The sequence below is a fragment of the Gallus gallus genome, assembly GCF_016699485.2.
Source record: "Gallus gallus isolate bGalGal1 chromosome 32 unlocalized genomic scaffold, bGalGal1.mat.broiler.GRCg7b 32_unloc1, whole genome shotgun sequence".
NCBI lineage: Eukaryota > Metazoa > Chordata > Aves > Galliformes > Phasianidae > Gallus > Gallus gallus.
This window is the reverse complement of record NW_024095948.1, coordinates 42975-64289: the sequence shown is the minus strand read 5'-3', so window position 1 is coordinate 64289 and position 21315 is coordinate 42975. Positions and strand designations below refer to the sequence as shown.

Sequence of the window (21315 nt, the reverse complement as noted above, 5' to 3'; positions counted from 1 at the left end):
TTAATACACATCCATTTATTGACAGCATTCTTAACAACTGACAACAGCCCACTGGAGGTAACATTGCCTAATGGGCTAATTACAATTCATAAGCCTTACAGGTAACCAGCTGAAGGAAATGGCTGCTACGAAGTCTCAAAGAATCCAAGAAGCCACGTCCTGGCGTCAGGTGCACATCTTCAGTCTGATGGGTCGTCGGAGGTGGTGGTGTTCAGTTGACGACGACAGAACAAACTTATTTGTAAGTCCAAAGTGGTGGCACTCAGCCGCCTGCCGGCACTGCCCCACAGCTCTGCCGGTGCGCCCCTGGGGGCAGGAGCACAGGAGAGGCCCCTTCCGTGGGGACAGAGCCCTCTCCCCGCGCCCCACCACTGCGCAGCCCCGAGCTGGGAGGGGGGACTGAGAGGGGTGGTCAGATGGGCAGCAGCCCATCACAGACCACACGCAGGCTCCTGCTCGCAAAGTACGCCGGGGAAGCGTACATTGCCTGGGGCAGCACTCGCAGCAGGAGCCGATACAACAGCTCCTGGTCATAGTGCTGGGCGTACAGCACTGCAGAGCCCAGCACGGCAACGAGCAGCAGCAGGAGGCTGACGAAGATGAGGCAGATTGTCCTGAGGGGCAAAAGAGGGCCGGGCCGGGAATGAGGCGTTCCGACCCCACGGCAGCACAGCCCCACACAGCGCCAAAGGGGCCGCCCGGGAGCCCCGCCGGCTGCAGCGGGGTCCAGGCCATCAGCCCACTGCCGGGAGCCCGGCTGCTGCTGGCTGGGCACAGGGCAATGAGGGGATACTCACTTCATCCAGAAGGCGAGCCCTCGTCTCCTCGCCTGCTCCTTCTTCTCCTGTAGGTGAAGATGGGGCAGGGGTGCTGGTCAGGCCCTGCTGCACAGCCGGAGCTCGTGCAGGACAGTGGCAGCCCCAGCACTGCAGGGAGCCCTGTCCCCGAGGAGAACCTTGTCGGACGGGGTGAGGGTGCGCTGGGCTCTGCCCCTTACCAGCTCTGCCTCCACCAGCTCCGGCAGCACAGCCCCAGGCACGTGGGCTGCCTCCAGCTCCAGCTGATGCTGCTGCCTGTAGGGAACAAGGCCTGCTTGGAGGGTGCCGGCCTCTGTCAGCACGCGGGCTCCCCAGCAGTGCGTGCCCACTCCCCGACCCCCCGGGCTGGGGTCGGGCTGCTCTGTCACACCATGTGCCCAACTGAAACCCAAGCCCCAAGCCCAGCAGCACTGCAGTCCCGTTGCTGCCCCGGGTGCTGCAGAGGCCCAGTCCCACTCACCAGGCACCCTCCAGCTCCAGCTCCTCCCGCTCCTCTTGCAGGTGCTGTTTTTCCTGGCGCAGCACCTGGCAGACAAAAGCGTGAGTGCCCGTGCCTGCTGCAGACGTCCTCCAGGTCCCCACGCGGGGGCGGGCAGCCCCCATCCCCTCGCCCCTCCACGCTACCTCCATCTCCTCTGTCTCAGCCTGCAGCTGCTGTTCCAGCTGGGCAACGAGCTGCTTCTCCTGCAAAGACAAAGGGTGTGCCATGTGGGGCGGCTGCGCCGGGCCCCATGGACCCGAGGGACGGGGACCGAGGTCCTCCCACAGAGCCAAAGCTGTGAGGACGCTGAGCTCTGAGGACGAGCCCCCGCTCCCCCCTACCTGCTTCAGCTTCTCTTTCCTGGCAGCTGTTCTTTCTGCCCGTAATTTCTGGGCATCCTGTGGGAAAGAAGAAGAGGAGCAGCCATCAGGGCAGCAGCACTCCCACGGAGCTCCGTCTGACGGCAGCTCCATGCCGCCATCCCCTCCTGCCCCCTCCGTCGGGGTAACCAGTGCCCACAGGGCTGGAGATGCAGACCTACACGAGGGGACATCTGCTCACCTTCATCAAGGATTCCCTGGCCACGGCCTTGCACTTCTCCACGGCCGCATGAGCCTGTGTGAAGGGAGAGGAGCAGCGTTGGCACCGAGGTGCTGCCGGCAGCTCTGCATCCCACCGGAGGTGCCCGGCCCTCTGCTGCCTCCAGCCGGCAGCTCCCCCCGCCGGCCCTTCTGTGTCTGTGCACCCAGAGCTCACCAGCAGCTCCTCCTCCACCAGCTTCGCACGCCACACCGCCCTTAATCTTCTGCTGACACACTGGGCCCGCATTACTGCACCACTCGCACAGCTCCTCGCTGGACCAGCACCACCCGCAGAATGGGGCCAGCAGGTTCCGCGCTGACCCACTGCCCCTGCCCCACCCCAGGGCATCTGTGAGGTCATCACGTCATGGTGATATCACCCGCACAGGAGGGTCCTGGAAGATCATAGAACCATAGGATGGTCCGTATTGGAAGGGTCCTGGAAGATCATAGAACTGCAGGACGGCGTGGCTTGGGAGGTTCCTTAGTGATCACAGAACCATAGAATGGTTTGTGTTGCAAGAGTCCTGGAAGATGATAGAACCACAGGATGGTGTGGGTTGGAAGGGTCCTGGAAGATCATAGAATCACAGAATGGTTCTTTGAAACAGCTGTGAAGGATCTGTGAGCAAATCCGCCGTCAGTAGTTGGTGCCGCGGGAAGGCCTGAGGTCCGACCTTTCCTCCAACGGCTTCAGTGTAACTTTGGAAAGACAGTGCTCACACCTGGTTTGTTCTGTCTGCCAGGACGTCTGTTCCCTCAGATGGCATTTCTGGAGTCGGTTTCCCCAGCTCCGGAAAGAAGGGTTTGTGTTAGGGTTAGGATTATCATTAAGTTTACCATTACGGTTAGTGCTGGAGTTAGGGCTATGGTTAGGGCTAGGGTTTGGCTTAGGGTTAGGCTTAAGCTTAGGGCTATGGATTGGGTTAGGGGATGGGTTAGGGTTAGCTGTTGGCTTAGGTTTAGGATTAGGGATTGCCTTAGGTTTAGGATTAGGTGTTGGTTTAGATGTTGGGCTAGGGTTAGGGTTTGGGTTAGGCGTTGGTTTAGGTCTCCCCGGAGCCCTCTCTTCTCCAAGCTGAACAAGCCCAGTTCCCTCAACCTTTCCTCACAGGAGAGGTGCTCCAGCCCTCTGGCCATCTTAGTGGCCCTCCTCTGGACCTGCTCCAAGAGCGCCACGTCCTTCCTGTGCTGGGGGCTCCAGGCCTGGACGCGGTGCTTCACATGGGGCCTCACAAGAGCCGAGCAGAGCGGGACAATCCCCTCCCTCTCCCTGCTGGACACCCTTTTTGTAATGCAGCCCAGAACACAGTTGGCCTTCTGGGCGGCAAGCGCACACTGCTGGCTCACGTCCAGCTTCTCGTCCACCAGGACCCCCAAGTCCTTCTCCACACAGCTGCTCTCAAGGGCTTCTTCGCCCAGTTTATCCAAATACCTGGGACCGCCCCGGCCCAAGCGCAGCACCCTGCACTTGGCCTCATTCAACCTCCTTAGGTTCACTCCAGTCCCCTTAGGTGAACTCCAGTCTCAAATTCTTAGACGACTGAGCTCGTGACAACTGTTAGCATTGAGAAAAGAGATCATAAGGGGCTGTAAAACAATTCGAGGAGGGAAAAGCTGTTGTCTGCAAAATACCACAGCCTGGGGACAGCAGCCAGCTGCTGCGGGCGTTCCTACGGCAGGAAGGGACACAGGGGGCACGGCCCAGCTTGGGGACATGAGGGGCAACCAAAGGGACCTCGCTCACACCACTGGGACCACGGTGCCACGGGACAAGCCAGGGCCCGTCGGGAGACATGGGGAGGAGGGATGGAGAAGAGCACAAGGGAAGGAATGGATGGTGGCACGGAAGGGATGGAGGACGAGGGAGGGACACACAGCAGGCCGTGCCTGGGCCCACACGGGTGATCTGTTGGCCCCGCGGCCGTGCTGGCTGCCACTGTGCCCACCACTTACCAGAACAGCACATCGACACTCACTGCCAAATCGCTTCGGGCGCCTTTAACGCCCACACACAACACGACCAGGCCGCAAAGGCACAAAGCGCAACGGCGGCCACGCCGGGCGGACGCCATCACACCCGCCATCACACCCGCCGGGCCTCCACAACCGTCCTCCACCGGCACCGCCGCAGCCAATCAGCGGCCGCCGCTGGCAGCGCGGCCAATCACAGCAGCCGTGCGCGCCCCATTCCCGGCGCGGCTCTCTCTCAGGACCACGCTCGGCTCGGCTCGGCTCGGCTCGGCTCGGCTCGGCTCGGCTCGGCTCGGCTCGGCTCGGCTCGGCTCGGCTCGGCTCGGCTCGGCTCGGCTCGGCTCGGCTCGGCTCGGCTCGGCTCGGCTCGGCTCGGCTCGGCTCGGCTCGGCGGGCATCGCCCCTCGCAGCCCCCGCGGCCGCCTGTGAAGTGAAGCGAAGGGAAGTGAAGTGAAGTGAAGGGGGGTGGCGGTGAGGAGAGGCGGCCCCGACGGAGCCGCGGTGCATCGCACGGCGCTGGGAGCGGCCCCGGATACCGCCCAGGTACCGCCCGGGACGGTTCCCTCTGCGGGGCGGTCCGCGGGCCGGGTGCGGGCGGGCCGATGGCGCCCAGGGAGACGCGTGGGGGGGTGTGGGTGTGGGAGAGTGTCGTTCTTCATTGGCACGGGATTTCGAGCACTCCTCGAGCCGCTCAGTCCCCCCGCTCAGACCCACGTTTTCGCCATTCCTTCCGCTCTGCTCACTCACTCCTCAGTGTCTCGGTGTGACTCAGCGCTGTGTGGTGCTGCGTCCCATCGGAGGGGTATTGAAGAGTGAGAAGAGGAGCCTGCATTCCAAGCGCTTTCACAGACACTAGGTCTGGAATAAGAGGGAGGATGAAGGCCGTAAAGATTAGGACTGGAGAGCAGCTGGGAATGATTTGGCAGGGAGGTGATTGGATGTGTCCAGGGCAAGCTGAAAGCGGTTCGGGGGCTGCCCCCCCTCCTCGGGGTCAGAAGTTTGCAGCGAGGAAGACTATGAGCCTTCATCATCACGCCCTACTATGCACGCGCAAGGGGGGGAGGGACTGCATGCTCATGGGCTCTCGGGAATGTAATGAATATGTCTCCAAATTCCTGTCAACTCTTGATTATGTATTAGTTCGACCGATATCTATAGCCCAATTTCTCCTGACGGTGTGCAGGTGAGGTGGAGCGATCCCCCTTGCACCAGGGTGTACGCGCGTCACCAAGAAACACAGGCCTGCTCTATATCCTTCCCGGCTAGAGGGTCTGATTTCCACATGTCAAGAAGCACTATGGCAAATCCACCTGCAGAAAGCACAGCCCTTCCATTGAGTAACAAAGAAAGCACTCTGCCCTTGCTCCTGACCCTCGTCCCTGCCCCCACCTGCCCTCACAGTACAGCCACCTTCTCTTGAGCAGGGTAAAGAGCAGTGAGAATTCATACTTGGTTATCCTGGCACAAAGAGTTTGTGGGCCACAAAGAGAAATGCCTGCATTCCAGAAAACGGAGGCAAAAAGAGACAGTCGGAGGAGCGCCTAATAAAGATGTGACGATGTTCTCAGCTGCGGCTGCTGTTGCTGAATACAAGCAACCACACGAGGGAGGCTGAGCACGCTCTCCTGTCTCTATCCCAATCCAGGAAACACACAGAAGAGCTCAGTGCTCTCTTGCTTTCATTTCCTTCCATGACCAATTTTAAAATGCACCTTGTTCTAGGCCGGCACAAGCTCTAGGGCCTAAAGGCACCGCCTGAGTGGCCAGCACAGCCCCGGGGCCCTAAAGCCTCAGCCAGAGAGGCATGAGGGCCCTGTGGCCTAAAGCCACCACAAGAGAGGCCAGCACCGACCCCAGCGCCTAAAGCCACAGCCCGAGATGCCTAAACAGACCCCGGGGCCTGAAGCCACAGGCAGGCAGGCCTGCACTGGCGCTGCATCCTGAAGACTCATCCCCAGCCTGAGAGGCCAGCACCAGCCCTGGGCCTAAAGCCAGAGTCACGGCATCGAGAGGCCAGCACCAGCTCCAGGGCCTAAAGCCACAGCCCAAAGGGCCAGCACGTGCCCTGGGGCCTGAAGCCACTGCTAGAGAGGCCAGCACCGGCCCCAGGGCCTGAAGCCACAGCCTGACAGGCTGGAACCAATCCGGGGAGTTCAAGCCACTACCACAGTTAGAGAGCTCAGCACAGGACTCAGGGTCTGAAGACACAGCCCCACCCTGAGAGGCCAGCACTGGCCTCGAGGCACACAGGGGTGCATTCCAATTGGTTTCTACTGATTCCTATTGGTCTCTATTCACCCCCATCAGTCCTTGCTGGTCTTTTCTGGACGCTGACGCATTCCTTTCACAAAAACCAGGTCTGATGTCCCACTTGTTTTCGGGTTTGTTGCCCGTTTGTAAAATATTTTATGACGTATACATATCAATCTATGTCTCGTCCCACTCAGTGCATTTTGAGGGGGTGAATCTTTTTCCATCTCCTGAGTCGCGCCTCCCCTGGTCAGCAAAGGGTCACTGCCGCAATGGAGTCATCCAAACTCAGAGGAATAATACACATCCATTTATTGACAGCATTCTTAACAACTGACAACAGCCCACTGGAGGTAACATTGCCTAATGGGCTAATTACAATTCATAAGCCTTACAGGTAACCAGCTGTAGGAAATGGCTGCTATGAAGACTCAAAGAATCCAAGAAGCCACGTCCTGGTGTCAGGTGCAGATCTTCAGTCTGATGGGTCGTCGGAGGTGGTGGTGTTCAGTTGACGACGACTCACGACGACAGTACAAACTTATTTGTAAGTCCAAAGTGGTGGCACTCAGCCGCCTGCCGGCACTGCCCCACAGCTGTGCCAGTGCGCCCCTGGGGGCAGGAGCACAGGAGAGGCCCCTTCCGTGGGGACAGAGCCCTCTCCATGCGCCCCACCACTGCGCAGCCCCGAGCTGGGAGGGGGGACTGACAGGGGCGGTCAGATGGGCAGCAGCCCATCACAGACCACACGTAGGCTCCTGCTCGCAAAGTACGCCAGGGAAGCGTACATTGCCTGGGGCAGCACTTGCAGCAGGAGCCGATACAACAGCTCCTGGTCATAGTGCTGGGCATACAGCACTGCAGAGCCCAACACGGCAACATTCAGTAACAGGAGGCTGACAAAGATGAGGCAGACAGTCCTGGGGGGCAAAAGAGGGCCAGGAATGAGGCGTCCCGACCCCACGGCAGCACAGCCCCACACAGCGCCAAAGGGGACACCCGGAAGCCGCGCCGGCTGCAGCGAGGTCCAGGCCATCAGCCCACTGCTGGGAGCCCGGCTGCTGGCGGCTGGGCACAGGGCAATGAGGGGACACTCACTTCATCCAGAAGGCGAGCCCACGTCTCCTCTCCTGCTCCTTCTTCTCCTGTAGGTGAAGACGGGGTAGGGGTGCTGGTCAGGCCCTGCCGCACAGCCGGGGCTCGTGCAGGACAGTGGCAGCACGGCAGTACAGCCCCAGCACTGCAGGGAGCCCTGTCCCCATGGACACCCTTGTCAGATGGGGTGAGGGTCTGCTGGGTGCCCTCCAGGTCCCCACCAGGGGACAGGCAGCCCCGATCCCCTTGCCCCTGCACGCTACCTTGATCTCCTTTGTCTCAGCCTGCAGCTGCTCTTCCAGTTGGGCAACGAGCTGCATTTCCTGCAAGACAATGGATGTGCCATGTGGGGCGGCTGCACTGGGCCCCATGGACCCGAGGGATGGGGACTGAGGTCCTCCTTCAGAGCCAGAGCTGTGAGGACACTGAGCTCTGAGGACGAGCCCCCGCTTCACCCTACCTGCTTCAGCTCCTCTTTCCTGGCAGCCGTTCTTTCTTCCCGTATTCGCTGAGCGTACTACGGGAATGGAAAAGAGGAGTGGCCATCAGGGCACCGGCACTCCCACGGAGCTTCATCTGATTCCAGCTCCATGCCGCCATCCCCTCCTCCCTCCTCCATCAGGGCAGCTAGCACCCACAGAGCTGGAGCTGCAGACCCACACGAGGGGACTTCTCTAACCACACGCCCCACAGCAGTACTGCTGTGCCTGCACGCACACACCAGTCGCATGCCGCTGCAATTGCTCACCTTCAGCAAGGATTTCCTGGCCTTGGCCTTGCGCTGCTCCTTGGCCCACTCCTGAGCCTGTGGGAGGGGAGAGGAGTGGCGTTGGCACCGAGGCGCTCTGCATCCCACCGGACGTACCCAGCCCTCTGCTGCCATGCCGTGGGCAGGGTGCCCTCCAGCCTGCAGCTCGCCCCGCCGGCCCTTCTGTGTCTGTGCCCCCAGAGCTCACCTGCAGCAACTCCTGCACCAGCTTCACACGCCGCTGCGCTGTTATTATTCCGCTGGCAAACTGGGCCCGCATTGCTGCACCACTCGCACAGCTCCTCGCAGGACCTGCACCACCCGCAGAATGGGGCCGGCAGGTTCAGCACTGACCCACTGCCCCTGCCGCAGCCTGGTGAGGTCATCACATCATTGTGACATCACTTCCATAGGCGGGTCCTGGGAGATCATAGAACCATAGGATGTTCCGTGTTGGAAGGGTCCTGGAAGATCATAGAACCGCACGATGACGTGGCTTGGGTGGTTTCTTCATGATCATAAAACCATAGGATGTTCTGTGTTGGAAGGGTCCTGGAAGATCATAGAATCATAGAATGGTTCTTTGAAACAGCTGTGAAGGATCCGTGAGCAAATCCGCCGTCAGTAGTTGGTGCCGCGGGAAGGCCTGAGGTCCGACCTGTCCTCCAACGGCTTCAGTGTAACTTTGGAAAGACAGTGCTCACACCTGGTTTGTTCTGTCTGCCAGGACGTCTCTTCCTGCAGATGGGATTTCTGGAGTCGGTTTCCCCAGCTCCGGAAAGAAGGGTTTGTGTTAGGGTTAGGATTATCATTAAGTTTATCATTGGGGTTAGGGCTGGAGTTAGGGTTATGGCTAGGGCTAGGGCTTGGCTTAGGGTTAGGCTTAGGCTTAGGGCTATGGATTGGGTTAGGGGATGGGTTAGGGTTAGGTGTTGGGTTAGGTCTAGGATTAGGTGTTGGTATAGATGTTGGGTTCGGGTTAGGGTTTGGGTTAGGTGTTGGTTTACGGTTGGGGTTTGGCTTAGGTGTTGGTTTTGTGTTGGGGTTTGGGTTTGGGTAAGGATTCGGTGTTGGTTTAGGTCTCCCCGGAGCCTTCTTGTCTCCAAGCTGAACAAGCCCACTTCCCTCAACCTTTCCTCATAGGAGCGCTGCTCCAGCCCTCCGACCATCTTAGTGGCTCTCTTCTGCTCTCGCTCCAAGAGCTCCACGTCCTTCCTGTGCTGGGGGCCCCGGTCTGGACGCAGTGCTCCAGATGGGGCCTCACAAGAGCTGAGGAGAGGAGGACAATCCCCTCCCTCTCCCTGCTGGCCTCCCTTTTTTTAATGCAGCCCAGCACACAGTGCTGTTCATTGCATCCAACACGGGATGGAGATTCTCGTTTCTTTTCCCTCCTCCTTTTTTTTCTTTCCGTTTACATCTCCCCGCGTTGTGCAGATGCCCGTGTTGTTTTTCCCTGATCTCTGTGCTCTGCCCAGATGCCACTGTTTTGCTGCATCTGAGCGGGGATCTCCCACCCCACAGCCCCACCCACTGGCACCATCCCCGGAGCTCTGCCCTCCCCCCAAGCCGTCCCGCACCTCCCCAGGAGATCCCTGAGGGCTCTCCGTTCCCCCGTGCAAGTCTTCTTCGCCCCCCGCCGCCCCTCGAGGCCCACTCAGGCTTGAGGCCGTGCGTGTGGGCTGCGCTGCCATGGCAACAGCGCGCCCTCCCTGGTCGCAGGCGGGCGAAGCCGTGGACGCTGTGACGTCATCATCCTGCGCCGCGAGGAGGAGAAAAGCCGGCCGTGCGGAAGGCGGGCTGTGCCCCGCACTGCTCCAACGCCGCGGGGCAGCCGAGGGCTTCCGAGCGCCGCCTCAGCTTCCGCAAGTGGGTGCTCGGGGGGGCGCACTGGGGCGGGGGCTGCTCTGCGTTAGCTCCTCTGTTGTGCTCAGGGCTTCTGCTCGGCGGCGGAAGGTGCCCTGTCCCCCCCCGCCACGGATTGCCTGCAGCCCCCCAGTCCCTTTGTCTGACCCCGAGCTTGACGCTCTCCCCCCCGGCCCTCCCCTCCACTTCCCCCATTCTCAGCTTCTACAAGTGACTGTTTGCTTTGCGGGCTGGGCCGAGAATCTGAGAGTGGAGAGGGACGGGATGAAGCCTGTTGTCAACCTCGCATGTCTCCTGTCACTGCTCGCTCTGGGACAGCAGTCGCTTCAGCAGAGGCACAGTCCGTTGTGCTACCAGAAGTAGCGCTCAGCTGCCGTGACACCACCCTGCCACTCCTCTCCAGCACCTGCCCGAGGTCCCCGATTTCTCAGCATCGTCCAGGGGGCGCAACGTTCCCCTCTTTCCTCTCAGCTCTCAGCACGGCGTCACTCCTCAGGAGCTGTGGCCACAAACAAAGCAGCCGTCAGTCAGCTGTAAAAGCACCCCGGTACTCTGCAAGAGGACAGAGTGCTCCTCTGACAGCTTCCCTCAGCAGCCCACTACTGCAAAGGTTGGTGGGGTTCCTTTGAGCAAGCTGCTAAGGACAGAGGCAGTCACATCAGCTGCCTGTACATTAACTGGGAGAGAGGGCTCTTCCTTTAACGTCTTTATTTACACCCCCTGAATTGAGTACAACTGTTTTCTAAAAAAAATTCTCAGCACTACAAATGATAATGTTCAAAACGTGCACATATATGGCATAGATACATCTCATAGGAATTAAATGAAAACAAACAAGAAACAAACAAACAAAAACAAACCTGTAGCGGCCAAGAATGAGACACAGCAATACACTCAATATGAACGCTACTGATGTCCGCTTTATTGTGTTCTGTTTTCTTCTTTTATACTGTTCCATTAATTGCTGACAAAGGGTTATATGATTAATCAGCTTATTTGTTAGTAAATATCAGTTATATCCAAGCCACCTGGCATTATTTACAAAGATTTAACAGCGCCCCACATCCTGCTGGCATGTCTCCCTGTTCTGCATTATCACAACCTCTATTTCAAAGCAGGACAAGCGGTTCTTCCTCCATCCTAATTTCATGACAACAAAACTCCCCTCCCGCTACTAGCTATGTCTTCCCAGAGTCCAGGTGAAGGAACAGGACTTTCCATCCTATTTTAGGGCTGCAAACCCCACAAAAACCCAACAAACTGCTTTCCTCCAAAGCATACCCTGGTGGCAGAGAACAGCAGGACTAAGCCTGCCGTCATCACATCATTGCCATCAGGGCTCCAACTAAGGCAGCCAGCTGAGCAGGGAAGAAGTTCTATTAGGCACTGCACGGTGATGATGCTCGGGATGAAGCAGCAAAGACTTTATGTGTAGGAGATGGCTTTTTGGAACTATCACCCTCTGTCTTCTGTAGCCAGCACTGATGTGGGCGTCACAGTATGAGGAGGACACACGTCCAGTGCAGCACTACGAAGATGGAGAAGGGTCGAGAGGACAAGATGTAGGAGGAGCAGCTGATGTGCCCTGGTTTGTTCAGCCTAGAAAAGAGAAGATGGAGCACAGGCCATATTGCCTCCCAGGGCAAGCTGAGGGAGCTCGGGGTGTCTGATGAGTCTGTGATGACTCTTCCCCTGGTGGCCTGCAGTGTGATGCTTTGTCCCCTCAGCACCGCTATCAGCACCAGGGGCACTGCACTTGCAGGTAGCCGGGCAGCTGGGGGATAGCAGAGATGCCCTGCCACTGTCGCAGTGTGGGGAGCCCAGGCATGACACGAAGAGGGGGCTGAACACTCCACAGGTCTCTGTGCCAGGCCAGACATTCTGTCTGGCAAGCAAAATGGCACAAGTGAGCCATTCTCAGGAAAGGGCTCCTTAAGCACCACCACCCTTACTGGCACAGCACGTGCAGAGAGAAGTACAAGGAGAGCATCTGATTGTCCCCACTCTGCTATGGAAATTGCCTGCAAATCAGCATGTCCAGAAGAAGATGGTTCCTGTCATCCCCAGATAATTGGAATGAATGGACGAAGAAAGCTTGGACAATCTGCACCTTCACATCAAGGGAAGTGAAATCCCAACAGAACAGACCCAGGAGATCTGTAGCACAAGGAAGAACGGAGCTTGTGTTTTTCACTCATCCTCTCTCAGATCAGTTAAAAGCCATCTTCACCCACATTCTTCTAAAGAATCCCAAATCTCCACTTTCATTAGCACACTCATTCCCGATGCACTTTTCCGCACTACAAATGGGCTCTACTGTGGATAATGAGAACCTCCTTACTGAACAAAGATGACTGTAATCCCACTGTGTATTAAGGATGCCAACTCCTGGACTGACCGCTGCACCTGTCTTGAAGAGGAGGCAGTGGACTGCCTGTGTCATACCTGCAGCACGCATTAGGTGGCGAGAAGGATCCTTGCATTTGCTGTAGCCAACCTCCAGAGCTTCTGCCAAGGACACCAGGGCAGAAACAGGCCTCTAAGAAAAGCAGCACAGAATTGAAAACACATTCAGATCACCTGTAACTGCTAGCCAGACCATTTTTGGGAGAGGCCCCAGAGAGCACTTTGTACCTCACAAATAAATCATGGAATCATAGAATCATAGAATCGCTAAGGTTGGAAAAGACCCACAGGATCATCCAGTCCAACCATCCGCCCTTCATCAATGGTTCTCGCTAAACCATGTCCCTCAACACAACATCCAAACACTCTTTAAACACCACCAGGCTCGGTGACTCCACTACCTCTCTGGGCAGCCCATTCCAGTGCCTGACCACCCTTTCAGAGAAGTAGTATTTCCTAACGTCCAGCCTGAACCTTCCCTGACGCAGCTTGAAGCCATTCCCTCTCGTTCTATCACTAGTCACCCGGGAGAAGAGGCTGACCCCCAGCTCACCACAACCTCCCTTCAGGTAGTTATAGAGAGCAATAAGGTCTCCCCTGAGCCTCCTCTTCTCTAGACTGAACAACCCCAGCTCCTTCAGCTGCTCTTCATAAGGTCTGTGCTCCAGACCCCTCACCAGCTTTGTTGCCCTCCTCTGGACACGCTCCAGGGCCTCAATGTCTTTCTTACAGTGAGGGGCCCAAAACTGGACACGGTACTCGAGGTGCGGCCTCACCAGTGCTGAGTACAGGGGAATAATAACTTCCCTGTTCCTGCTGGCCACACTATTTCTGATACAAGCCAGGATGCCATTGGCCTTCTTGGCCACCTGGGCACACCACTGGCTCATGTTCAGTCTAGCGTCAATCAACACCCCCAGGTCCATTTCCTCTACACAGTCTTCCAGCCACTCTGCCCCAAGCCTGTAGCGTTGCCTGGGGTTATTGCGGCCAAAGTGCAGGACCCGGCATTTGGTCTTGTTGAATCCCATCCCATTGGCTTCAGCCCAGCTATCCAACCTATCCAGATCCCTCTGTAAGGCCTTGTTACCCTCAGGCAGATCAACACTTCCAGCTAGCTTGGTGTCATCTGCAAACTTACTGAGGGTGCACTCAATACCCTCATCCAGGTCATCAATAAAGATATTAAATAGGACAGGCCCCAGCACCGACCCCTGGGGAACACCGCTCGTGACCGGTCGCCAGCTGGATTTAACTCCGTTCACTACCACTCTCTGGGCCCGGCCCTCCAGCCAGTTCCATACCCAGTGAAGAATGTATCTGTCCAAGCCACGATCTGCCAGCTTCTGGAGGAGAATACTGTGTGAGACAGTGTCAAAGGCTTTGCTGAAGTCTAGGTAGACCACATCAACAGCCTTTCCCTCATCCACCAGACGGGTCACTGGATCATAGAAGGAGATCAGGTTGGTCAAGCAGGAAATCACATCTTAAAACACCTTAAAGCAATTCCGGAGAGACAGTGAATCAAGTTCACTTTCGCGCCCTGACTCTCACCTCCCCAGTTACACTGTGGATGAATCACTCATGCAAATTAACACACACGAGTCTGTACACTGTGAAATGCTGCCTGGAAAACACACGCAGTACAAAAAGTAACAGAGAGCACTTGATTGATTAAGTAGTGCTATTTAGGACAAAAGGGTCCGTTCCCCTCACAACACCCCAGTACATAGCACTGCTTTACGTACTGTTCACATTCAAGGTTCGCTAAGGAAAGACATCACAGAGCAAGTCTGTTTGGAACCCCACCATGTTCTACGTGGAGAACATTTGGCCCTGGTTACTGTGGAACAATGATGTTCATCTTTTAGAGAAAATGACAACGACCACAAAGTCTCCACATACATCTTCATCTACAGACAAAATAATTGCATTCTGAATGGAACAATGCTGAATGAGAGGGGAATTCAAGAAAATTCAGGACAGAAGAAACCGATCTTTTTACTACTGGCCTTGAAAGCGTTGCTCAGGTCACAGCATGCGAGAAGTTCACAGAACATGAATTTCCATCTCCACTGGCACCATTCAGTGCAAATATACCCCAGGACCACTTGTCTACGTTCTGCACCAATGAGCAGAAAAGACGGTTCATGTGACTTTCCATTTTACCACCTGCATGGTAACTGTGGAGTCCCGACCTGAGCCACTGACTGAGCACCCGGGGAAAGGACCCGGTCAGCCCTGGGAGCACAGGTGAAGGCAGCTCAGCTGTGTGCACAGCTGTTATGTGTTCAGTAACATCGCCCTGCTCAGTGCCCCATGGGCATGGTCTGCAGGGCCCCACCATCTCTGCCTGCTTCCTTCCCCAGTGTGCCCACCGACAGGACCCAGTTGAGGGCTTGTTCTGCTGCCCAAGCTGCCCCCAGCACACATCAGCTTGCACAAGGGTTTTCTTTGGGTAACGGCCAGCACGCAGGGTGGGAGGCTGTCTCAAGGACACGTGCTGGGGACAGAGGCTGAAGAATGGCCACAGGCTCACAGGGCTTCTGTTCATGCTAGCACCTGCAGGGAAATACCTTGCCTAGATCAACTCCCATCAGTCCCCATCCCTCCTGCGATCTCTGGGCCATTCCTGGTGACTCTGTGCTGGCTGTACTGGTCAGGGTGGGAAGCAGACCCAGGTGGACAGGGATGGGAGCAGCTAAGACCCCTCCCTGGGAGCCTGCAAAATGATTGGAATGACAGTGGAGCATTGCAGTTGCAGTGCACAGGTATGCCCGGAGATGACAGCAATCCCTCTCCAGCCTCCCTTCCCTGTGTTATTACATCCCAGCTGCTGCAGCGAAGACTGCAGATCCCTTATTTGCCTGCACATACAGAGACAGGACACACAAGTGTGAGAGGTAGCTCTGACCCACACTGCACGTGGGCTCCAGGAGAAAGAGCGGGATGAAGCCTCAACAGAAGGAGTCAAAATGTGAATGGATCAGCATGATAACCATGGATAAAAAGGAAACAACAGAAAAAAGAAAGAATACATTAAGAAAAATAAATCTCAGCATAGAAGAACACCAAATGGGCTCATCATTGTACCATCAGTGAGTCATTTATAGAGAGAGATGAGAAATCTACTGCTGCTGAAGAATGCCCAGCACCAGGGCCAGGGGCAGGGAGGAAAAGAAGGGAGGTTTAAGACATGTGAAAAAAGGCAGTGCTGACACACGGAAAAGGCTCTGTGCTGTCCCTGCTCAGGGGGCATCCTCAGCACAGCTCTCAAGATCTGCACATAGGACAGCACAAGGAAAGCTGAACAGTATTACAGACACTTCTGACGCTTACAGAAGCCTCAGTAACACTGTAGAGTGCTGGGTGAGAGAACACAAACAAACAACAAGGCCAGAAGAGAGAGGTGAGCTTCAGATCATTTATTTTTAAATATTAATATAAAGTATTGATTTTTTATATAAACATTGATAACAAAGCGTATGGAGCCATCTCCAATACTCTTAAGTCTCTGTTAAATCTCTACAGCATAGCTACACCAAGAAATGCATTCCTGCTTCTCCCTTAGGAGTGCATATGGCAGCTGTATGTAAACTGACCAGGTGTGCATGACGGCAGCTATGGACACCAACTGCTTACAGAAGTCATGGAGTGAGACACAGAATGGCCTGGGTTGAAAAGGACCACAATGATCATCCAGTTTCAACCCCCTGCTGTGGGCAGGGTCGCCAACCGCCAGACCAGGCTGCCCAGAGCCACATCCAGCCTGGCCTTGAATGGATGCCTCCAGGGATGGGGCATCCACAGCCTCCTTGGGCAACCTGGTCCAGTGCATCACCACCCGCTGGGTGAAAAACTTCCTCCTCATATCTAAACTACACCTCCCCTGTTTCAGTTTAAAACCATTCCCCCCTGTTCCATGACCATCCACCCTCCTAAACAGCCGTTCTCCCTCCTGTTTATACACTCCCTTCAAGTACAGGCAGGACACCATGAGGTCTCCCTGGAGACTTCTCTTCTCCAAGCTGAACAAGCCCAGTTCCCTCAACCTTTCCTCACAGGAGAGGTGCTCCAGCCCTCTGGCCATCTTAATGGCCCTCGTCTGGGCCCGTTCAAAGAGCTCTGCGTCTTTTTTCTACTGGGGGCCCCAGGCCTGGACACAGTGCTGCACATGGGCCCTCACAGGAAGAGCCGAGTAGAGGGGGACAATCCCCTCCCTCTCCCTCCTGGCCACCCCCAGGGACCTAAAGCCTCAGCCCCAGCTAGAGAGGCCAGCACTGACCCCAGGGCCTGAAGCCACAGCCTGACAGGCTGGAATGAGTCCACGGAGTTCAAGCTGTGTCTAAAGACACATCCCAACCCTGAGAGGCCAGCACTGGCCCCGGGGCACACAGGGGTGCATTCCAATTGGTTTCTACTGATTCCTATTGGTCTCTATTCACCCCCATCAGTCCTTGCTGGTCTTTTCTGGACGCTGACGCATTCCTTTCACAAAAACGAGGTCTGATGTCCCACTCGTTTTCGGGTTTGTTCCCGTTTGTAAAATATTTTATGACGTATACATATCAATCTACGTCTCGTCCCACTCCGTGCGTTTTGAGGGGGTGAATCTTTTTCCATCTCCTGAGTCGCGCCTCCCCTGGTCAGCAAAGGGTCACTGCCGCAATGGAGTCATCCAAACTCAGAGGAATAGTACACATCCATTTATTGAGAGCATTCTTAACAACTGACAACAGCCCATTGGAGGTAACATTGCCTAATGGGCTAATTACAATTCATAAGCCTTAGAGATAACCAGCTGTAGGAAATGGCTGCTACGAAGACTCAAAGAATCCAAGAAGCCACGTCCTGGTGTCAGGTGCACATCTTCAGTCTGATGGGTCGTCGGAGGTGGTGGTGTTCAGCTGACGACTCACGACGACAGTACAACTTATTTGTAAGTCCAAAGTGGTGGCACTCAGCCGCCTGCCGGCACTGCCCCACAGCTGTGCCTGTGCGCCCCTGGGGGCAGGAGCACAGGAGAGGCCCCTTCCGTGGGGACAGAGCCCTCTCCCCGCGCCCCACCACGCAGCCCCGAGCTGGGAGGGGGGACTGAGAGGGGCGGTCAGATGGGCAGCAGCCCATCACAGACCACACGCAGGCTCCTGCTCGCAAAGTACGCCAGGGAAGCGTACATTGCCTGGGGCAGCACTCGCAGCAGGAGCTGATACAACAGCTCCTGGTCATAGTGCTGGGCGTACAGCACTGCACAGCCCAACACGGTAACGAGCAGCAGCAGGAGGCTGACGAAGATGAGGCACATCGTCCTGGGGGGCAAAAGAGGGCCAGGAATGAGGCGTCCCAACCCCACGGTAGCACAGCCCCACACAGCGCCAAAGGGGACACCCGGGAGCCGTGCCGGCTGCAGCGGGGTCCTGGCCATCAGCCCACTGCCGGGAGCCCGGCTGCTGCCGGCTGGGCACAGGGCAATGAGGGGACACTCACTTCATCCAGAAGGCGAGCCCACGTCTCCTCGCCCGCTCCTTCTTCTCCTGTAGGTAGACGGGGCAGGGGCGCTGGTCAGGCCCTGCTGCACAGCCGGGGCTCGTGCAGGACAGTGGCAGCCCGGCAGCGCAGCAGCACAGCTGCAGTGCTGCAGGGAGCCCTGTCCCTGGGGACACCCTTGTCGGATGGGGTGAGGGTGCGCTGGGCTCTGCCCCTTACCAGCTCTGCCTCCACCAGCTCCGGCAGCACAGCCCCAGGCACGTGGGCTGCCTCCAGCTCCAGCTGATGCTGCTGCCTGTAGGGAACAAGGCCTGCTTGGAGGGTGCCGGCCTCTGTCAGCATGCAGGCTCCCCGGCAGTGCGTGCCCACCCCCGGGCTGGGGTCGGGCTGCTCTGTCACACCATGTGCCCAACTGAAACCCGAGCCCCAAGCCCAGCAGCACTGCAGTCCCGTTGCTGCCCCGGGTGCTGCAGAGGCCCATTCCCACTCACCAGGCACCCTCCAGCTCCAGCTTCTCCCGCTCCTCTTGCAGGCGCAGCACCTGGCAGACAAAAGCGTGAGTGCCCGTGCCCGCTGCAGACGTCCTCCAGGTCCCCACGCGGGGGCGGGCAGCCCCCATCCCCTCACCCCTCCACACTACCTCGATCGCCTCTGTCTCAGCCTGCAGCTGCTCTTCCAGCTGGGCAACGAGATGCTTCTCCTGCAAAGACAAAGGGTGTGCCATGTGGGGCGGCTGAGCTGGGCCCCATGGACCCGAGGGACGGGGACCGAGGTCCTCCCACAGAGCCAAAGCTGTGAGGGCGCTGAGCTCTGAGGACGAGCCCGCGCTCCATCCTACCTGCTTCAGCTTCTCTTTCCTGGCAGCTGTTCTTTCTGCCCGTAATTTCTGGGCATCCTGTGGGAAAGAAGAAGAGGAGCAGCCATCAGGGCAGCAGCACTCCCACGGAGGTTCATCTGATGGCAGCTCCATGCCGCCATCCCCTCCTGCCTCCTCCATCACGGCAGCTAGCACCCACAGAGCTGGAGCTGCAGACCCACACGAGGGGACTTCTCTAACCACACGCCCCACAGCAGTACTGCTGTGCCTGCACACACACACCAGCCCCATGCCGCTGCAAGTGCTCACCTTCAGCAAGGATCTCCTGGCCTTGGCCTTGCGCTTCTCATCGGCCCACTCCTGAGCCTGTGGGAGGGGAGAGGAGAGGCATTGGCACCGAGGTGCTCTGCATCCCACCGGCCCTCTGCTGCCATGCCATGGGCAGGGTGCCCTCCAGCCTGCAGCTCGCCCCGCCGGCCCTTCTGTGTCTGTGCACCCAGAGCTCACCTGCAGCAACTTCTGCACCAGCTTCACACGCTGCTGTGCTATTATTCCGCTGCCAAACTGAACCCGCATTACTGCACCACTCGCACAGCTCCTCGCTGGACCAGAACCAACCGCAGAATGGGGCCAGCAGGTTCCGCGCTGACCCACTGCCCCTGCCCCACCCCAGGGCCTCTGTGAGGTCATCACATCATTGTGACATCACCCGCACAGGAGGGTCCTGGAAGATCATAGAACTGCAGGACGGCGTGGCTTGGGAGGTTCCTTAGTGATCACAGAACCATAGAATGGTTTGTGTTGGAAGAGTCCTGGAAGATGATAGAACCACAGGATGGTGTGGCTTGGAAGGGTCCTGGAAGATCATAGAATCACAGAATGGTTCTTTGAAACAGCTGTGAAGGATCTGTGAGCAAATCCGCCGTCAGTAGTTGGTGCCGCGGGAAGGCCTGAGGTCCGACCTTTCCTCCAACGGCTTCAGTGTAACTTTGGAAAGACAGTGCTCACACCTGGTTTGTTCTATCTGCCAGGACGTCACTCAGCTGCGTTGCGACGGCGACGGCGCGCCCTCATTCATGGCACGGCGTACAGCCGTCCGCGTGACGACGGCGCACGCGTGGCTGTGTATCCATAACAGCCGCGCTTCAGCGCGGCTGTCCCCTTTGGATGCTGCCATGGCGCGTCGTCCCACGCTGTGACGTCATCGCCTTGCGCCCGGGTGAGGCGGCGGCCTCGAGGTTGTCCTGCTGTGCTCCGCAGTGCTCCAACGCCGCGGGGCGGCTCCGGGCGCCGCCTCAGCTTCTACAGGTAGGTGTTCGGGGGGGGGGGGGTCGGTTCATGTGCGGGGTTAAGAGGGTGGGGGGCCGCGTGCCGCTCGCTCTGTGTTGGCCCCGTGGGGCCTTTGTGGTCCTCAGGGCCTCTGCCCGGGGGCAAGAGGTGCCCTGTGTCCCCCCTCTCCCCCCGCCATGGGCCGCCCACAACGGCCCCCCAGGGCCTTTGTCTGTCCCCTAGGTTTACACCCAGTCCCCATCCTCTAGTTCCCTCATTCTGACCACTTGAGTCCTTTTCCCCCCTTCCCCTCAGTGCCTTCCCTCCGTGTCCACCCATTTCCCATTCTGATCCCCAGGGTCCGTCCCCTCCCCTCCCCCCGTTCCCTCCCTAGTCCACTATTCTGATCTCTGGTGTCCCCTGTCCCCCGCCCCACCCCCCACTCCCCTCTATTTTACTCCACAGGGCCTCCTGTCCTCCCTTCCCCCCCACCTCCTGACCCCTTTTTTCTGACTCCCAAAGTCCCCTGTACCTCCCCCTCTCCCTCCCCCCCCCCCACCCCGTGCCCTCCTCCCTGTCCCCTGGTATCCAGTCCCCCATTTTGCCCCCCAGTCCCCTCCAGCCAGACCCCCTTTCTGTCCAATAGAATCCCCCCACAACCTCTGACTCTCCTGTCCCACCCCTCACTCCTCCCCCAGATGCTCTTTCTGCCTCTTAGAGACTCTGTTCACCCCTTTCCCACTTCAGACACTCTTTCAACACCTTAGAGACCCCATTCCTCCCTTCCCGCTCCAAAACCCCCCAAGATCTCCCCCAGACTCCCTTTCCACCCCATAGAAGCCCCTCACAACCCCCCAGCTTCCCCCTGCCACCCCCTCTCCACCCCCAGGCCCCTTTTCCTCTGAATAGAGACCCCACTCACCCTTTTTTCCCCAGACACAACCCCCCTGTCCGCTCCCAGACTCCCCTTTCTGCCCTACAGAAGCCCCATTGCCCCCCCCCCCTCAACTCCCTAAGTACCCCTCCACAATGCTCCACACCACCCCCAGTCCCCCGTTGTACCCACAGAAGCCTCTTTTCCCTCTTTTTCCACCCCACAACTCCCTCTCTTTGCCCCCAGACCTCTTTTCCACCCCATAGAAGCCCCCCAGAACCCCTCAGTTTCTCCCTTTCACGCCTCCCTCCACCTCCAGACCCCCTTTCCACCCCACAGAAGTCCCATTCACACCTTCCCTCCTAGATTCCCCGCAACCCTCCTCTCCACCCCGACTTTCCTTCCACCCCATGGAAGCCCCACTAACCCTTTTCTTCCCCCCCACAACCCCCCTGTCCAGCACTGGAGTCATCCAGAAGGAACTAGAGGTGTCCCAGAAGGGTCTTGGGGGTGGCCAGGGTGTCCCCAAGTGGATCTAGAGGGTCATTGGATTAATCCAGAAGGGTCTGGAGATGTCCTGGAGGGGTCTTGGGGTGTCCAGGGGGTCTCCCCCTTTTGACTAGCAGACAGGTCCAGCACTGGAGTCATCCAA

At 57.7% G+C, this 21315-nt stretch overlaps 2 protein-coding genes and 1 long non-coding RNA gene across 9 annotated transcripts; 1 reads left to right on the top strand and 2 right to left on the bottom strand.

The window, feature by feature from the left end:
* Window positions 1-19705, bottom strand: LOC121108682 (trichohyalin-like). Of its 6 annotated transcripts, XM_040656744.2 has the most exons (9): window positions 3837-3985; window positions 2056-2275; window positions 1861-1914; window positions 1641-1697; window positions 1443-1502; window positions 1279-1343; window positions 998-1073; window positions 798-844; window positions 1-614 (listed from the first exon to the last, which is right to left on the bottom strand). In XM_040656744.2, the coding sequence occupies exons 2-9, from the start codon at window positions 2239-2241 to the stop codon at window positions 413-415; spliced, it is 747 nt and encodes a 248-aa protein (XP_040512678.1). In that variant the 5' UTR covers window positions 2242-2275; window positions 3837-3985; the 3' UTR covers window positions 1-412. The 6 variants fall into 6 exon arrangements, with proteins under 6 accessions (XP_040512678.1, XP_040512677.1, XP_040512676.1 ...); XM_040656743.2 differs by having other exon boundaries at window positions 1279-1502; XM_040656742.2 differs by lacking the exons at window positions 998-1073; window positions 1279-1343; window positions 1443-1502; ... (2 more) ...; window positions 2056-2275; window positions 3837-3985 and adding exons at window positions 17923-17998; window positions 18195-18244; window positions 18344-18403; window positions 18542-18886; window positions 19028-19705.
* On the bottom strand, window positions 6319-8734 carry LOC112531394 (E3 ubiquitin-protein ligase bre1-like). 2 transcript variants are annotated; one of them, XM_040656746.2, is made up of 7 exons: window positions 8654-8734; window positions 8156-8499; window positions 7948-8004; window positions 7660-7716; window positions 7463-7522; window positions 7203-7249; window positions 6319-7024 (listed from the first exon to the last, which is right to left on the bottom strand). In XM_040656746.2, the coding sequence occupies exons 2-7, from the start codon at window positions 8225-8227 to the stop codon at window positions 6823-6825; spliced, it is 495 nt and encodes a 164-aa protein (XP_040512680.1). In that variant the 5' UTR covers window positions 8228-8499; window positions 8654-8734; the 3' UTR covers window positions 6319-6822. The 2 variants fall into 2 exon arrangements, with proteins under 2 accessions (XP_040512680.1, XP_040512679.1); XM_040656745.2 differs by having other exon boundaries at window positions 7463-7716.
* Window positions 9699-10719, top strand: LOC121108684. The gene is made up of 2 exons (XR_005843353.2): window positions 9699-9813; window positions 10012-10719. It is a non-coding gene; the product is annotated as an uncharacterized LOC121108684 (long non-coding RNA).
* Window positions 19706-21315: the final 1610 nt, after the last annotated feature.

What these genes read in the sequence shown, in the direction of transcription:
- LOC112531394 (XM_040656745.2), bottom strand. Translation starts at nt 8,333, where the DNA reads ATGACCTCACCAGGCTGCGGCAGGGGCAGTGGGTCAGTGCTGAACCTG. An exon ending in CCAGGAAATCCTTGCTGAAG is followed by an intron (nt 7,717 to 7,947) that starts GTGAGCAATTGC and finishes CCATTCCCGTAG; the next exon opens with TACGCTCAGCGAATACGGGA. An exon ending in CTGAGACAAAGGAGATCAAG is followed by an intron (nt 7,250 to 7,462) that starts GTAGCGTGCAGG and finishes CTTCACCTACAG; the next exon opens with GAGAAGAAGGAGCAGGAGAG.
- LOC121108682 (XM_040656740.2), bottom strand. Translation starts at nt 19,210, where the DNA reads ATGACCTCACAGAGGCCCTGGGGTGGGGCAGGGGCAGTGGGTCAGCGC. An exon ending in CTGAGACAGAGGCGATCGAG is followed by an intron (nt 18,245 to 18,343) that starts GTAGTGTGGAGG and finishes TTTGTCTGCCAG; the next exon opens with GTGCTGCGCCTGCAAGAGGA. An exon ending in CTGGAGCTGGAGGGTGCCTG is followed by an intron (nt 17,999 to 18,194) that starts GTGAGTGGGAAT and finishes TGTTCCCTACAG; the next exon opens with GCAGCAGCATCAGCTGGAGC.